The 17,877-nt window shown below is 46.0% G+C and overlaps 1 protein-coding gene across 1 annotated transcript; it reads right to left on the bottom strand.

The window, feature by feature from the left end:
• Positions 1–171: 171 nt before the first annotated feature.
• On the bottom strand, positions 172–17,540 carry LOC308144978 (girdin-like; the record flags this gene model as incomplete). Its single annotated transcript, XM_080516282.1, has 29 exons — positions 172–1,247; positions 1,525–1,590; positions 1,729–1,971; positions 2,910–2,990; positions 3,610–3,824; positions 4,851–4,943; positions 5,077–5,222; positions 5,373–5,559; positions 5,656–5,799; positions 5,875–6,152; positions 6,247–6,408; positions 6,974–7,147; positions 7,231–7,372; positions 7,471–7,601; positions 7,792–7,986; positions 8,093–8,298; positions 8,380–9,021; positions 9,482–9,626; positions 9,728–9,874; positions 10,116–10,274; positions 10,982–11,063; positions 12,587–12,774; positions 12,854–12,994; positions 13,092–13,175; positions 13,263–13,321; positions 13,717–13,786; positions 15,864–15,969; positions 17,315–17,406; positions 17,478–17,540. 29 exons carry the CDS (start codon positions 17,538–17,540, stop codon positions 172–174), a joined length of 5,517 nt encoding a protein of 1,838 aa, XP_080372408.1.
• Between the last annotated feature and the right edge of the window lie 337 nt (positions 17,541–17,877).

Here is a 17,877-nt window from a genome sequence, read left to right as displayed (position 1 = left end):
CGGTAGGTCAGCTGGGAACCTTAAACTGCCTCTTTGTCACCATTTTTCTCTGTTTACCCTGTGATGGATTTGTGATCCGTTTAATTTGGTCTTTAGTTTGCCTGTTATTGAATCAGAATGATGATGACACGGCCCTCACACGCTGCGGACTGGACAAAACCAAGTCTTCTTTTAAGCAATCGCAAGCGTCTTGTTCCTTTCTTGTTCGTCATCCTCACTCTGCTCGTTCCCAACACCGAGATGAGTCTGTGGAGTGTTTCCAATGGATTCTGGTGTCTCGAGGGGAAAGTTTCCATCTAAATCTGGACAGAGATAGCTCTGGCTGGCATCAAGCACATCCAGATTGGCTGTGGCAGTGATGACAGAATCACTGAAGATTGTGTTTGAGAAGACAGAGTTGAAACTGAACGAGGAGCCAAACAGCGACTCCTGCGCAGGAGATTTGGGGCGGTCGGCGGGAACAACAACAGCTGGATCTCTTGGAGGTTTGACAGGAGGAATGAGCTCGGGCTCACTTTTCTTCATGTCTGCCTCCGGTTGCTGATTCTTTTCATCCGGGTTTTCTTTGTCCTCTGAGACCTGGACAGGAAGTGGGTCTTTTTGGACCGCCACCTTGCAGTCGCTGCTGACACTGGAGCGTCGGGATGAGCCCTCTGCTGTGGAGATCACACTGCTGGCACGGGGCAAACTTTTGGGGGATTTGAAGCCCCTGAGTCGACACTCTTTCTCCAGAGGTGTGGAGAAGCAGTTGAGGCAGCCTGACATCGACGAGGACTTCCCTTGCACATAGAGGACCGTGATTGGCGAGTACGCGGCGGCACGGGCAGTTTCAGCTTTACAAGTGCTCAGTTTTGAATTCGTCTCATTCAGCTCCGGGTTCATTTTGCCCGTCCCGGCGGAATCTGATGAGCGACGCGTCACTTTTGGCCTCGACCCCCTCCGGATGCTTCTCGTGTTCCTCGTAAACCAAAACTCCTGGGACACGGGATCTTTCTGTTTGGTCGTGGACTGGACATCTGAATTGTGATTATTATGAGCAGGCATGGTCGAGGCTTTCTCCTTCTGTGCCTGCTTTGTGTTGTGTTGTGGGGTGGAGGTATCGCTGGGGGGCGGGTAGGACGAGGAGGAGCGGCGGGATGGGGGATGCTGCACTGGGCTGCTGCCATTCGACCACGGTTCATTCTCAAGACTCAGGCTGAACTCGCCGCTGCTCTCGCTTTGGGCTCGACTCTGGACGCCGTTTAGCCCTGGAAAAGAAAACATACGATTCATTATTGAATAAACACAGAAAAAAGAAAATCTTCCATCTTGAAAACATCCGTTAGCAATACGATACTCTTAATGGCCAACAGGGGCCAGCAGAGTCAAGCGATCCTAAAACAGTTGTTGTCTTTGGTGAACAGGAAGGAGATTAAAATGAAACAAGGTCATGATTGCAGTTTGATGGATTTACTCTAATTCCTGAGCTGGTTATACATCTGTACGACTACGCTTGCTGAATCCTCTGAATCCAGAAGGTTTTACCGTGATTCTGCAGCTCGTCATTGTCTTCAAATCCGGACGGCACCAGGCTATCGTTCGAGTCTTTGTCTATAGGACATACAATGAGAAGTCACTCGTGATTTACAACATTTGAACACTTTTAGCTTCTAAGTCTACATGAGAAAAGCACCTGAAACTGCCAGAATTGTTCTAATTGTTGATGTTATTGGATGTTATTGCCTGTACCTGTCACCCAGAGCTCAGATGGATCTGCAGTGGTGTCAGTGGTGGTGTTGAGGTGGCCAGATGGCAGAGTGGTGGGATGATGTTGATGGTGGCGGATAGACAAGATGGAGGTGGTAAGAGATGAGGTCAGTGGGCCATTCCTGCCCGTGTCCACATCGGCCTCTGATCCTTCCAGCTGTTCTGAGCTATTAGCCCATCGGTTCGCCTCAAATGGGGCCGAGGGAAAGGATAAGCTGCTCAAAGCTACATTGTTGGATGAAGGGATGGGAGAAGTGGGCAGTGGATGAGGGAAAGGGATGGGCAGGTGAGATGGTCATGGAGATTATGATCCCTTTCTCCCATAGTGGACAAGGTGGAAACAGATATGGCCTCAGATAAAATATTATATTATGTTCTAATTCTGTAGTTTTCTGAGAAAAATAGGTAACGGAACAAACTGACTACAAACAGCTTCTTCCCCCTTTGCCCCAGAGAAGTAACAATCCCCAATACCACATGTATATACGATTCCATAAACCTGCGCTGCCAGCAGTAAGCCGCAATATTAATATCTTGCTGTTCAAACAATGAAAATGAACACTATTCTATACTAAGGCTCCATGATAATGCGACTATATGATTTGTGATACAAGCTCCAAAGTTTCAGCTTATTCTTGCCAGCTGTGACTGGACCACACTGTCCTTACAATCAAAGAGTTATTATTTATTATTCACAGTTTTTTTGTAAAATAATCAAGGCTAACCATGTTTCTATCCTATAATAAAACATTATGTTGTACAGGATGAATGTACAGTGGATGAAAACTTCACAAATTTGGGATAGTTTGTGCAGCTCTATTCTATAACACTCTTTTCTATTACATTACTCGGATTATAAAGAGTAAACTTGTTTTGCGTCAGTATTGTGTCTCATGTAGCAATAGATGAATTCGTTTAATAGACCAATTTTGTAAAAAAAGAAATTAGTGACGCAGATGCTCAAATTTGTGATAACTGACTGTAAGTTAATGGTGAAATGAGGCTGGCATGAATTGACCTGCCGCTGAGCAGCAACTGCAGTTGAGACACCTTGCTGACAACAATCAACCCCGTTAAAAGCAGCGTGATGCTTGCATTGTTGTAGAAAGGCGCAAAAGCACAAGTCAAGGCGAGAGCAGACACCGGGCCACAGGCTTTCTTACACATGGAACGACGGAAGAGGGACTTGACTTTGTCTCTGTCCTTCAGCCTGTTCCTCATACGGGGAAACATTTTCAGAGGGGCTTTTTAACATGGAGGGAGTCAGACCACGCGGAAGGAGAACGGGGTGGGGGGGGGGGTGAGAGAGAGGGAGGAACGGGAAAAGGCAGGGGAGGGAAGAGGGCCAAGGGAGATGGGAGGCATAAACAAACACAGAAAGACAAGATAAAGACAACAGGAAGACATACTGAGGATGGTCGAGGAAACTTCAAACACTTCATGCAAAACAAGGAATGACAATCTGGATTTGACGAGTCTGAACACACTGAATTTATCCTCACGCTGTAATGTCTGATTTACTAAAGTCTCAAAAAAACCAAAAACATTTTTCACTGATGTTAATTCCTTCAATGAAATAATTTAAAGGTTTGTGGACAGACTGTGTGCGACACTTCACCAATCATGCAACTGGAAACGGTGTTAAAACACATCTTTAATCAAATCTTTGAAAGATATAAAGGGCAGTTTGTCAGATTTTGGCTGATTCTCCTTGAAGTGCTGAAGACACTGCGGTGATGACGGGTCTGCCTCCCTGGACACTGACTTTCAGCTGAACCTCACACACACACTCTCCTGGATGACCTGCGTGCCCTGGCTCCGACGACGACGGCAATCGGGTGAACGTGACGAAGACATACTCACTGCGGTTACGCCGCGGTGAGACGGCGTCACCTGCCGCGGCGGAGGCCGAGCCCCTGGAGCCGTCCGAGCCGACGGAGGAGCCGCCGTCGTGACAGAGGAGGCGAGGTTCCTCCGCGGCGCCCGAGTGCGTGGGGGTGGGTGGGCGTTCAGGCCCGTGCTCACGGCTGTTGGATTTCATCAGCTTTTTCAGCTTCAGCGTAATCCAGTTCCCACGTCTGTGGAGGAGCAGATATTCAAACGAAATGACATGCAAGAAGGGGGAGGCTGGTGAGACGTGAGGCAGGAGCTTCAGTTTTACAATCAATCAGTCATTTCTTGGGTTTAAGCTGAGGATAATCTCTCAAATAACCAAATACTAGAGAAATATAGTTAGCATCCATTTGACGCTTCTCGGTGTGAGATGAAAGCGAAAAATACTAACAAAATACCCCATCAGTATTTATTATTGCTTACAACTTATGTACATGTATAATAACCACACGCTGTATGATATTGTAAACAATTTATTTCAGACAATGAATAACTTGTTAGCTAAAAAACTCAAAGTATCTGTACTTTGCTAACGTATTTAGTGGATTAATCAGATATGTGGACTTCAGATGAGCATTTATTGTTTCAAATCACATTTTACTTGCATGATCAAAATCTGTCTCGTTCCTTGTTTAAACTCTGTGAGGACATTTCAGAGTTACAGAGGGAAAAAAAGCAGCGAATTGTAAATAATTGTCAACTCTGAAACGGCAGGAAGTAACCAAGTGACATCAAAAATGGTTAATATTTACATATTTCCTGTTTCTGTTCTATTTCTTTTCACAAAGTAATTTTCACAGCAATCTCTATATCTGCTTAACTGAAGTATGTGAGCAGTTACGTATGCTTATTCATAAATGAATAGTAGCTCTATCATACATTAAAACATAATTATTGGGACTTCTCTGACAAGGAGGATGTCATGCCAACATGTAAATACTAGATTTCTCCTGTCTTTCTATATCCTCAAAATAAATAACATCATTGAAATGTGTTTTCCGAAGCATAGATTATTTTGGTAAAAAATTACTCATGTTGAAACTTCAAATCCCCAAAACACACAGTTGAATTTAATGGTGATAAATTGTGTAAATAAAACAAATCGCACTGCGAGCTGAAGTGAAAAACTGCCATGAAGAAAGTGAGTAGCAGGTGAACCGTGAGCAGCTTTCAGAGGAAGAAGTAGAGTCGAGTCACGAGCATCGACTCACCTGCGAGGAGGCGAGGGCTCATAAAACTTGTACTGATCCATTATCTTTTCCTCCAGCTTCTCCTTCTGCCTCCTCAAATCATTAAGTTTGTCACTAAACAGACAAAAGCAGACACATTAGAAGACAAAAGATCCAAACTGGACAACCAGCTATGATGGATCTTGTGAAAAAAAATAAATGATGAAATCGTATTTGAAGCGTCGTTATGGTGGCGTGATGCGCTTACATGTACTGCCGCTCTTCAACGTGAAACAGATCTTTACTTTCCATCGTCTGCTCCAATAAAGTCCTGTTCTGCATCATCAAGGTCTCGATCTGGGTGAGCAGGTGGCGGTTTTCTTCCTCCAGGTTTCCTTTCAACTGGCCCAGCAGCTAAACGTCACACACACACACACACACACACACACACACACACACACACACACACACACGTAGATTAAATAGGTAAATCTAGTCTAAAAGCATCGATAAAGTAAATCAAAAGAGTGTGACGTTCTCATAGTAAAAGCAAAGCGTTCATACCTCACACTGGTTGCCGAGCTTCGTGGAGGCGATGTCCAGCTGCTGGAAGTCCTTTTTGAGTTTGGAGAAGTCGGCCTCCAGCCAGGTGTGCTCCAGCTTGGCCTCGTTCAGCTGGCTCTTGAGCTGCTTGTGATCTGCGGTCAGCGCCTCGTTGTCATTGAGAAGCTGGCGGTAGGTCTGGTTCAGCCTGAGCACACGTACAGCCCCTTATCTTTTTATAAAATGCTCCTCGTCGAAGCTCGTCACACAGCATGTGATCCAGTGGACACTTCTGTTTTCTCACCAGTCCTTCTCGTCGCGGAGCCGGCCACACTCGGCAGCGGCCGTGCGGTGCTGCTCTTTCTCCAGAGCCATCCTCATCTGCTCCTCCTTCAGGGCTTTCTCCAGGTCCTCCAGCTTGTCCCGCTTTTGCAGCACGCCGTTGTATCTAGATATGGCATCAAGGGATCAGTTTCACCTCTGTGTCTTTCCTTGTTGTTTCTTCCTCTGACCTGTCGCTCACCTGTCCTGCAGTGTGCGATGCTCCAGCTCCAGCGTGCGGTGGGCGTTCTTCAAACAGCCGTGTTTGCCCATCAGGGCCTCGTACTCCATGGCTTGTCGTTCGTGTAGAACCGCCAGCCGCCCGTGGTCCCGTAGCAGCTGCTCGTGGGCGCCCCGCACGTCCTCACGCTCACGCACGGCGCTGTCCCGCTCGCCCTCGGTCCCAGACTGCTGCTGCTGCAGCTGAGCATTCTGGGCCATGAGCGAGGCACTCTGGGAATTCAGCGTGGACTTTTCCACCTGGAGCGGGAGGCCACAGAGACGGAGCAGCATGAGACGTCTGTGTGTGTGGTTTACAGGTTTTGTCGAGGTCGGTGTGGTACTGTGACGGCACCTGAAGGTTGGCGTTGTGTGTCTGCAGGGCTGTGTTGTTCTCCTGCAGCGAGGCGGCCTGCCTCTGCAGAGCCAGGACCTGCGCCTGCTGGCTGTCACACTGACTCTCCAGCTGCTTCAGATGGATCTGCATCGCCTGACGCTCTGCCTCCAGTGTCGCATTCTGCAGAAGAGAGGAGGAGAGGGGGCAGGAGAGGAGGGAAGAGGGGAATAGAGGCTATAACATCCAGCTGTTGTTCCTTATAGACCAATTTCTATTATATGATCAGAACACTTGTTCTTCTGTTGGGTAGAACAGTGCTGTTTTCTACTCCTGCCTAACAGTGAAAATATCCCAGTTTAAGTCCATTGGGAGACTTTCTGTGCAGAGTTCTCCTTGTTTCAATCACTCTGGTTCCTCTCCACCGGCTATTCTGCTTGCTCGTGTAGAATTACTGGGTTTTTCTCTGTAAAAGTGCCTTGAAGTTACTGTTGTATTTGGTGCCATAAATAACATTTATTTGAATTGAAACCCAGGGTTGAACATGTTGTGACTTCTCTCAGTGACAACATGTTCAACCCATACGTTTGATGAAGTGGTATAAAAGATGGAAGGATGAATAGATTCCATCAAAATCCCTTTTGCAAGCACATTTGCAAGGACACGACAGGTTAGTGGGATTGTTTTCAAAATGTACCTGTATGTGCTGCATTTGAACTGTCCTGATGTGTATCAATGGGCCTCTTACGTTTCTCTCCACTTGGATGAGGCGATCTTTGAGCTTCAGCAGTTCCTTGGTCGCCTCTTGGCTTTCTCGCAGCCATTCGCTCATGGCCTTGCCGGTCTCTACAGGCGGGGTGGAGCCCGACGTTGTCCACTCCTCCTCCTGCCTTTGCTGCAGAGCCTCATAGTTGACTTTGACCTGTGCGTTATAAAGATGAGTCAAACACTTGTGTTTGTGGAAAACAACATACACGCCGAGCTGGACTACGTGACGTGACGTACAGTCTTCAGCTCCTGGCGAAGCTGCTGGTTCAGAGAGGAGGATTCCTGAAGACGCACTTCCAGAGCGAATATCTTCTCATCTTTAATCTGCAGAGACTTTTTAAGGGATGACTCCAGCTCTGATTCAAGTATCCTGAACCTACTGCTGACAAAAAGAAAGAAAAGAATAAAAAGATTAAACTGAAATGGTTCGATGATTAAAGTGTGGAGCGAGAAATATAAAAACAAAATGCGCGTAACCTGTTATCTGCCATCTCTTCCTCAGTCTGCTGTGTATTCTCCTGATCCAGGACCTTCATCTCCAGTTCATGAACCAGCCTCTCCAGTTCATTGTCTCTCTGCTGGGTCTTTAGCTTCTCACTCACCAGCTCCTGAAGATGGATGAAATACCCCAGTTACACCGAATACATAGAAACTAGCTACAAGGCGGTGACGGTGCCTTTTTTTCCAAGTGTAAAGTCTTAGACTAATGCCCTTTCAGGGGTTTCATCCATGTTCATGCCACAAACTGATATTGCCACTACTCACATCATTCACATTATTCCTTCAGTCGCTCCTCACCTCTCTGAGGGTCGCCAGAGTCCTCTGATCGATAGCAGCTTGCTTGGTGAGCTCTCTGTTGTCTCTCTCCAGGCCTTTGACCCTCTCAGCAGTTTCTCTCAACCCCTCCGCCTCCTTCATGAGAAACCGCATCTCCCGCTCCAAGCTGGCCATGCAGACGTTGCTGCTGTCGAGGTTGGCCTCTTGGATTTCTGCCTGAAACGGAGGAAACCACAGCGAAGTGGAACAGTGGTCTTTTCGTCGGAAGGAAACGCGAGTCTTCCGCATGCAATACCGTTGACATCCGAACAAGCCGACCCACCTGCTGGCGGAGTCGTCGGTTCTCCTTCTCCAGCTGCCTCTTATCTCTCTCCAGGGTGGTGGTTTCATGCTCCAGGCTCTGCTTCTCCATCTCCAGCTGCTCCAGACGTCTCGCAGAGATCCGAAGTTCCTCCAAGGTGGCCTGCAGACTTTGGTTCTCCGCTTCCAGCTCCTGAACCTCGGCCTCCAGACGGTGAACCTTTCGCTCTGGACGCAAACAGCTGATGTGAATAACTAGCTCATGGCAGCACTCTGTGTTGACATTTTACTTTGGTGCTCAGAACCTACCAGTGTTGTCAAGGGAGGTCTGTAGGTGCTGGTTTACTGTGTCCAGGGCTCTGCACTTGGCCTCAAGTCGCTGTGTGTGTTTGCTGGCATAAGACGGCCGCGCTGGCAGACCTGTGAAGATGCTGCCGCGGCCAGGACTGCTGTTCTGAGAGCTGGGGGAGTGATCACGCGACTCAACAAAACAGTGAAGCCGATTGTGATTGTTTTCCAAGACCTCCAGATCTGATATCATCTCTTTGAAACGATCTCCGCTGCGTCCCTCCTCCAGCTGTCCTTTCTCCTGGATGTGAAGGTCTGGACTGTCCGTGAGGAGGATCTCACTCCGGACTCCGTCCAGCTCGTCTGCGAGGAGCTGCCGGTTGCAGTTTAAATCTCCGTTCAGCATCTGCTGTGTTGCCGTACCAACGGGGGGCAACTCATCCAAATCTGAGCAAGAGGTCCGCAACAGCAGGGACTCGTCTGTTGAGGTGCAGTGGTTGGTGCTACGCACCACCTGGTGGCTGTGTTTGGTCTGTGTGTTGTTGTTCAGAGAAGCGGTTCTGAGCATCTCTACGGTCCTGAGGAGGCTTTGGTTCTCCCTCTCCAGCTTCAGCAGCCGACTCCGCGTCCTCTCGCTGACCTCCTCACTCAGAGTCTGTTGGCCTTCAGGCAGAAACAGAATCACATTGAACTTTCAGTCCAGGGATGGTCGAAATGTAAATTAAACACGTTTTTTTGATAAAAACTTTAACATTCAGCATTTCTACAGGCACGATGTGATACAAATATTCTTTTTCCATCATTCGTGGGCACATTCCTAACATCTTTAATGTGATGCAACACATCTGAACGTTTATATTTGTAACGCACTGGGCCTGTGTGTAAACGCAGCATTATGTTGCTCAGCACAATCTTGACCCAGAGAGCTGCATCAAACAGGATGACTTTCCTGGATGTGTGAACGCAGCATTATAAGAGAGGCTATTTTTATAACACCACTCTGTGGCTCTTTCAAGTAGATAGACTATCAAGGAGACGGCAGCAATCGCGCATGCATCAATTTACATTTCAAAACGTCTTCTGTTTTATCTGCCCTCCTTACACTCATTAGTACGGCTCCTACCCTGTGAGGTTTCCGAGGTTTTGGCGAGCTGCTCTAACTCCCAGCCCAGATGTTGGGACTCCTCCATGCTCCTCCTCTGGGCCAAACACAAGCTCAGATTCTCCTCCTGCAGCTCTTCTCTGCGCCTCCTGTCTGCCTCCCTCTCCTGAAACAGAAAAATCACCGCAAACATGAAAACCCTACACATTGCACCACTGTGTTTATTCAAATTAAAGAGGCACTTGAGAACTTCTGTGCAGGTCTGACCTGCTCCAGATCATGAACTTGAGCTTTCAGCAGCAGACTGTGTTTCTCCAGCTGGTGGACTTTATCTGATCGGCCCCTCCAGCCTTCCAGCTGATCCTCCAACACCTCTTTGGTCTCTTGAAGTACCCTGTTATCTTCCTTCAGTTCCTGAGGCACAAAACACATGAAAAAACAAAACAAAACATTTTATTTGTTTCATCTGTATTTATCTTCATCTTTCACAATTGACATTGAATGAAGCTATAATTAATTATGCTACTAGTGAATACAAATTCATTTCTATTGTTTGGTAATCATATCAACACAGTATTACTTCAATATTCATCAACATGCATAAGAAGTGTATCTAAAAGTAAAGTCTCTGAAGAAATATCTAAAGTGCATCCACCTCCACTTTGGCCTTGTAGACCTCCATCTTGTGCAGCTGCTCCCGGTAGCGTCCCACTTCACTTTCCAGCTTGTCTGCCTTGATGGCCCTCTCTCTCAAGGCGTCCAGCTCATCGCGATAAGTACGAGCTGCGCGGGCGTCCACGAGTAGCTGGGAGTTCTGGTGAAAGTGCAGACAGGGGCCACTTAAGTAAAGTCCAGATCTGCAATCTTTAACTGGGAATCTTCAAGACTTCCCACCTAATTTGTGAACTCTGGAGGTTTGTGCAGTTGGTGAACGTGTACATTGTTTTAAATACAGCTCAATTTTCTTTAAAAACTTTGAAGGCAATTAAATCCAAAAATGCTTTGATAAATCCACAATATGATTTAGTCAGTGAGTGGTTGAGGTGCACGAGGCCGCTGCAGAGCCAGACTGTGCAGGTCTGCTATTACTACATTTTCACTGAGTGTGTTTCATTTGTTCATCAAGAATAGTGCTAAATGCACATTATTAAAACATCCTAAATCAAAGAGACAAAGGAAGTTATCTTTCCGAATCAAAAGTAAATCCACAACAGTACTAATTTTCAGTAACGTTCTATTTTCACCAAGCAAAACTCCAACTCTAACACACAGTAGGTTACTGGACAGCGATGCATCATGCTAATTCATGCAGCCGTCAACGCGACAAGGCTTAAACACGCTTTACGACCTGAGATCCCCTGTTTACACAAATCCACCAGAGCTTTAGTTGTGTGTCCCAGTTGGAGGTTTTTTGTTGGCTGTACAGCAGAAGTGCACCGTCTATGAACCTGTGTGAGCTGCAGCGAGGTCAAGAGGTGACCGTGACCATCGCTTTTTGCTTTGTCTTGTCTGAGTTCGAACCTCGTGCTGGATCCTCTTCAGCTCCGCCTGCATGTTCTCCAGCTCATGTCTGCAATCCAGCATCTGCTCGCTCTTCTCCTCTCTGGAGAGAGACGAGATTAGTGTTACCACAGTTCAACAGTTAATGCACGCCCTCATCGCTCGCGTTGCTAAAAGTTGCAGAAAGGTCTGAACTATTCAAAAGTGTAGAATCAAGATCTGCTTTTTGGTTTCATGCAATATTGTGTTTGATAACTTGAGGAGAAGGAGCAGAGACCTCAATCAGACCACAGTTAGTGTGTGTGTAAGTGAGTGTGCGAGTGTGTGTGTGGTATTTGCAAAAATACATGCAATGTGGGTCATTGGTGGTGCCCGGCCATGGGACCTGCCAAGCAGGCAGTAATATGGGCCAAACTCCCCGGGGCATCTCTGATCCTGTACTATCCCCTCGCTGGCTCGCTCTGCTTCTCATTCACTCTCTACTGGCAGCTCCAGAGGGGGAAGAGCCATCTCGTCACCAAACGCCAGCATGAATAGAAACCTTACAACGTTTTACTGATAATCATTGACTGTAAAAAAAATAAATAAATCATTATCTGAAGTCTGTCATGAAAAAACTTTCTGTTCTCCCGTCTAAATCTCCTAACTATTTGCCATATTTCAGTTCGAAGAAGCAGAATAAATACCATGTTCTAATACATTGCATTTAAGAAAGAGAAAGTCACTTCAGTCAGAAGATGGTGTTCTGTTTTCACCACACAATAATATCAACAATTTTTCGTTAAAAATTAAAGTAAAGCAGATGAATTATAAAAGTGGATTGAGTCCTTTCCGTCAGGTCTTCTTTGAAAAAGAGATTGGGATGTTTCTTTTTTTTTTTTGGCATAGTTACAGAAAGGATAAATACATTAATGAACATATCAAGAACTTAAACCGAACCAACCACTTCATTTCTGTTCTCCAGGTTTAATCCTGTGGCTTCACACTGGGAAGAACTGTAACTCAGATTTCGGGTAATCCAGATTTCTTCCACCATCCAAATTAGGATACGTGACACTAACATGACAATAATGTGTGACTTTGTGTGGTTGTCTGTCCAAAATTCACCCTTGTAGTTTCTCAGCTGGGATTTATCCACGTCACCCAGTGACGTGGATAAATAAATGTGCATATTTTAATCTCAGGCAGTTTGCATTTAATTGGTATACCAATAAAAGTATGTCATGCATTCATTTGTTTAGTATAAGATTTTATTCATGAAATCTCTCAACGCTTTTAAATCCCTTCTTAAAACTTGTCTTTTAGCACATACAATATATAATAAACACTTAATTGTGTAATGTTTGTACATCTTCTGTGATTTACCACAGTCAATGCCATGAAATGTGTAAATACTGCTGATATAGACTTTTAATACATTTAGTCTTTGTATAGATTTTGGAGATAGAAGTATTTAGATTTTTTCTATCAATTATTAATGTTACTATGTGTGGGTTTTTTTTGTCTTAAACTGTCTTTTAACATTTCGATTAAGTACAGTGACCTTGAGAGTCCTGAAAGTCACTGTAACTTTTTTTCCCGGGAAGCATTCATGCCTTCTTGCTCATGTTTTCTGCATATACTTACAGCTCTTGTCTAAGTCTTCTGATTTTTGCTTTGGAGTCAGCCAGCTCCACTGCCAAGTGTTGCTGTGTCCCGACCTGCTGCTGCTGCTGCTGCTGCATGCTGGGAGAGTAGCTGGCTGGCTGTGGACTAGAGGGGCTGCTGAGCAAGCTGCCGACGCCTTCCTTTTCCAGCATCAGCTCTGCTATAGTCTGCACACAGAGGGAAATACAGCAGGTTAGATACATTACAAAATAAGGTTGTTTTTTTTTAATCTTGTCTGATCTGTACCTCCAGATGAGTGTCTCTCTGGTCCAGCAGGTGTCGGAGGTGCGCGGCCATGTTCCTGGCCACTGCCTCCACCTCATCTGGATGCACCTCACTGGACTCCAGCCACTGGAGGTCCAGCACGTTCTCCTGACTGTGGGTCAGCTGATGGACGTGGAGAAACAATGACTCAACATAACCAAAACAAGTATGGATTTACTTTGACTTGCCGCTGCCGTTCACAGCGCATGAGGTCAAATACCTCCTGAATGTGTGCGGCAATCGCAGCTTTTGTGTCAAAGTCCAGTGTCTGGATTCTCTCGATGTATTCTTCTTTCTTCTCACACTGCAAACATAGAAAGATACATGCAAATTTAACCAGATGTAGTTCTATAGACTGTTGTGTGCACGTGAATCAGGTGTCAGAAGTTACCTGGACTGCACATCCCAACAGTAACAGCAGAAGTGTCTTCATTTCATCCAGACTTTGCTCTGCGGGGAATTAAAAACAGATCAAACTTCAGCGAGGTCTGTTGGCATGGTAGCCATCCAGCAAAGGGTGGATATGGGTCACGGCTTGCCAGAGCAGTGCCATCAAAAGCCAGTGTGGTTATCAGCCTGATAGTGTGCAATTGAATTAGAACAGAGAGGAAATACTGAAACTACTGCAGCTTTAGGTGCCACTTCTAGGACTAAACGCTCCCACATTGACTTGGGAGACTCTTCAGTGTTTTGCAATAACAAGGGCAGTGTGGCATCGCTGCAGATTAGACGTGTTTTTATGTTGACAAGGATTGAGTCTGTTTTTCATGAGCATCATTCTTTTTTTCTTCCCCGCATGCTAACTTGAGATGAAGAGCACTCAAAGTTGTTTTGGAAAAGCTCACCACAGTACGGCGTCCTGCCAAGCAGCAACACATTTGGCAAAGGAGTCATGACCAATTGTCTCAGATTATCCTGTAACACAAGTAAAGGGAAAGGGAAAAAAAGACGAGATGGGAAGAGGAGGGGGGAAAAAAAAAAAAAAAGAAAAACGAAAAGAGATACAGAATGAAACACTTCTTGGAGTCCAGCCAAAGGGTTTGAATGGCTCGAAGGCGTATGTATGGACGGCACATAGCACCTGCTTCGACGGACGTATAGAAACACGGCCAACAAATGGACGGGGGCTCTGAAAGGGCGGCTGACGGAGCCAGTTTCCCCGGTGGAAGGGAGAAATCCTCCAAAACTGTGCGGCGCTGCCTCGTTTTAGACTACCAGTGTCTGACTTCACCTATTTGGAAGGGCGGATGTTGATGTGCTTTGCAAAGAGAGGACTTGTGGGACTTGTGTTCCTCATTCCAAACCTTCACTCAACATTGTCGCCTGCTTTGAAGAAATACAGTTTGTTTGTTGAAGTTCTTTTCAGACTTGATTAAATCAATCTCCATCAAAGAAATACTGACTCTGGAGCTGGAATTGATGCTCCCCTGGTTTTATTTTTATCTCAGTAGACAACTTCATCAAAGGAAAATGTAATATTTGAACATCTGCTGGAAGCATTCCTACAGTTTCATACAGACTTTGGTGATCCTGAAAGGGCAAATCATCCTGACTGTAGTTTATTTTTCATGTATTCATATTATTATCAAGGACAGCGTGAAATAAATAAATAGCACCAGATATAAAAGAACTACTCCTTTTCATGTTATCCAGTACACGTATAACACTGGGATTACAATGGGTGATGTGGTGGTGAAAGTGAGCAGCCTCAGGTCTGAGTGTGTAGTTCTGTGGGGAGTTTACAAGTTCCCCACGCCATCTGAGGTGAATCTGCGACTGAAATGAAATCTATTGTACAATAAATCTGAAAATCATTGCTGAGGATAAATGAAAGTACCTTTTAATCGAAGTATTACTGGCGAAAGTACTACAAATCCTCCACGCACACACTTCTACAGGTAATTTAACGCGACTAGTTGAACTCTATTACTCCATCAATGGACACACTTATTGACGACAAACATTCAAATTTAACAGTTTAATGATGTATTTCGTCGCAGCATATGGTTTAGAAATAAAAGTAGCAGCGATGGTGTCAATTGTAAGGACTAAAAAAAAACCCAACATAATAGTACACAAAAATAAATCACAGAAATGAGAGTATTGCTTTTGTCACTCATTCTTTTGATTGTGTAAAAATGTGATACGTTTATAATGTTTGATCTAAAGTAAAACCAGTTCCCCGGTTGGTTTTTTGTTACTAGCAGAGTGGTCAAGTATTCTCACAGACTTAAAAATAAAAAGAAGCAAAAAATTAAAAGCAGCATTTCAAGAAATATTTCCTATATAAGGTTAAAAGCATACGGAGCCATCATTTTTCTCAGACAGATTAAAAGTAACTGATCTTTACAGTTTCTGCAGTCGATTTAAAAAGTAATTAAAGTGTTTGAATCCAGCAAATCCACATCAGTCGACACACTGCTGCTGTGGTATGAGCTCATTCACTGCGCCGGTCCACACAACGCGAGTACAAACTGTACGTGAAATCTAAAATGACTCCGTCCTTTTTCAAAATCAAAGACGGCTGCATCCGTGGCGTGTGTCTGTCTGTGAATCAGTCCAAAGCTCCCGTGGCGCCGCTGCAGCTCTAACCCCGCTCCTGCGCTGATTACACACATGTTGACACGGCGGATATTTAGGCCACGAATCTCAGGAAGAACTAGTTCACCTCGTACCAGTGATCCAACGTGAGCGCAGCCGCAAACCGATTTGGAGCTGAATTAGAGACGGAAAATCCCAAATAAATGTTAATAATGTGATGTTGACACAGATTGCAACCGCGTGTATTCGTTTTTTTTGGATGTTCCAGGGTCACCGCAGCAGGTCAGGACACTTTGCAGAATATATCTGGCGAGATTTTACACGGGATGTCGTTCCTGCTACCACAGGGATTCAAACTCAAACCTGCAGATCGAAAGCTTTAAAACACACACACAGCATTTGAGAGAAAAACAGTGGGGGTGGGGGGGGTGGGGGGGCATTTCAGACTCACCAGATAATACGTCTTGATTTGCTGGATGAGAAAGTTTAAGTTGTGGATCCTCTGACTCGGATCTCGGCTCACTTTGTTCGCACTCTGAGGTGCAGCTGAAGGATTTCTGTACAAGAAACGGTAAAAAAAAGGGGGGGGGTTTTAAATGGCCATTTCTGCTTCTTTGGCAGAAGCCGGAGGAACAACATGAAAACATCCGCGGAGTTTTCTATTCATTCCTGACTTCAGCCTGGGTGAGATCTTTTCCCTTGCAAAGCGGAGACGTTCTGAGCCAAATGTTGGCGGCACTCAGCTTTTCACTCTGAAGAAAGGCCTGAGCTGGATTCTTGGGCTGTCGTGAAGGATTGCACTGCTACACTTTTATCTGTTGGGCCGTGCAGCTCTGAAAAGCAAAGTCGACTCACCAAGACGGGGGCGAAAACCCGGACACGCGCGAGAACTGCTGACAAGCTAACATATTGGGTGCATTCAACACCCCGGAGAAAAAGAGCCCTGACACTTTCCCGGATGGCAAAGACACACGTCTGAGTTTGAGGTGCTTGATGCTGGTCTGTCCCGGCCTGTTCCGTCTCCCCCTGCACGCCGGGCCCATCTGTGTCCCCGTGGCACTAAACACCAGGCCCTAATCCCAGAGGGTCTCCCAATCCGGGAGATTATCCCGCCTCGTCCCCTCCCTCCGGCGCTGCTTTGTTTTGAGGTTTGGAGCTGGTTATTGTGACTCGGGGGGGGGGGGGGGGGGGGTAAGTGGGATGAATGGACACCGTGGACTCGGGCTGGCGAGACGGCTTCATCCTCCGGTGCTCTGGGTCGTCACTTCTTCCGCACTTTTAGCAACTTTTAGTCCGGACTTCGCCATCAGTGTCCGGAGCGTCGCAATATTCCGAGACGAGGTTGAAACATACACGCAACATCGCGAAGTGTTTGTTTAGGATGACAGTAACCCCCCACATGGCATAAGGCGACCCAATCATAATCTCTTAAGTAGCATTTGACAGTATTTATGATGCTCTTCATGTTTTCTGGCCCTTTTGTTTGCTCTTCTGCTTCAAACCACTGCCCCTCAAGTAAAGACTGGACGTCTATCTGTAACAGTTGTGTTAATTATAGCATCTTAAAGAAACCAGGACCTGTAAGAAATGAGGAAGTGCCATTTAAAGTGTTCTGCAGACTACAAAGCCCCCCTTTATTACTGCAGGCTGACAAAGCCGGGACTGTTACAGGCTGGATGAGAATGTTAGCAGACGTTTGAGACTTTATCAGAAGCTGCTTCAGGACACACATCTTGTCCCACGGTTGACATTACATATACACACGTTTTACAGTAAATTTCACGATTCATCATAATGACAGAAGTCTGGAGCAGCTTCTTCAACACTTGAGGCTACACATCCATTTGGACACTGGCTGGTCCTCAATTGGAAACAGAAGCAAACAGGCATAAAGTGACTTACATTTGAGTCATGATGTCATTCAAAAAGACTCCGTCCAGCAATTCAGAGAAATCCATGTGGACGCCCCCATCACCTGGGACAAACGTCCTCACCTAAATGAGAAGGAGGATGTGAAAGCTGAGGCTCATTTTCAGATTAAATGTGTCTCCTGTGCATCGCTTACCCAAGTGACGAGTGGACTCAGCATGAACTGATCCAGACAGGCCAGAAACACTCCACTTTCCATGCTCTCCAAGGTGTCTGTGTGTGTGTGTGTGTGTGTGTGTGTGTTATTCTGCACAGGACATCCGAGCTGTGTGGATCAGAGAGAGGCAGCAGGATTACATCCCTGTCCAGGCGAGATTCACATGTGCACGAGTCGTCCCGTCCAGAGATTTCAGTCCCCGCGGTGTGATTCAGGTCGTTTCTGCTCCAAAACTCATGAAATCCGTCGCAAAGTCGCCGCTGGGAGAGATCCGCAGTTTGTCCCGCAACACTCCGCACACACTCTCACATGCACACACGCACACACACACAGACACACGCGCGCGCACACACACCCCCAATGGTCCTCTGCTGCAAAG

This window comes from Blennius ocellaris (genome assembly GCF_963422515.1).
Source record: "Blennius ocellaris genome assembly, chromosome: 3".
In the NCBI taxonomy this organism is placed as follows: Eukaryota; Metazoa; Chordata; class Actinopteri; order Blenniiformes; family Blenniidae; genus Blennius; species Blennius ocellaris.
Note: the sequence above shows the minus strand (reverse complement) of the source record. Positions and strands in the feature narration are given on the sequence as shown.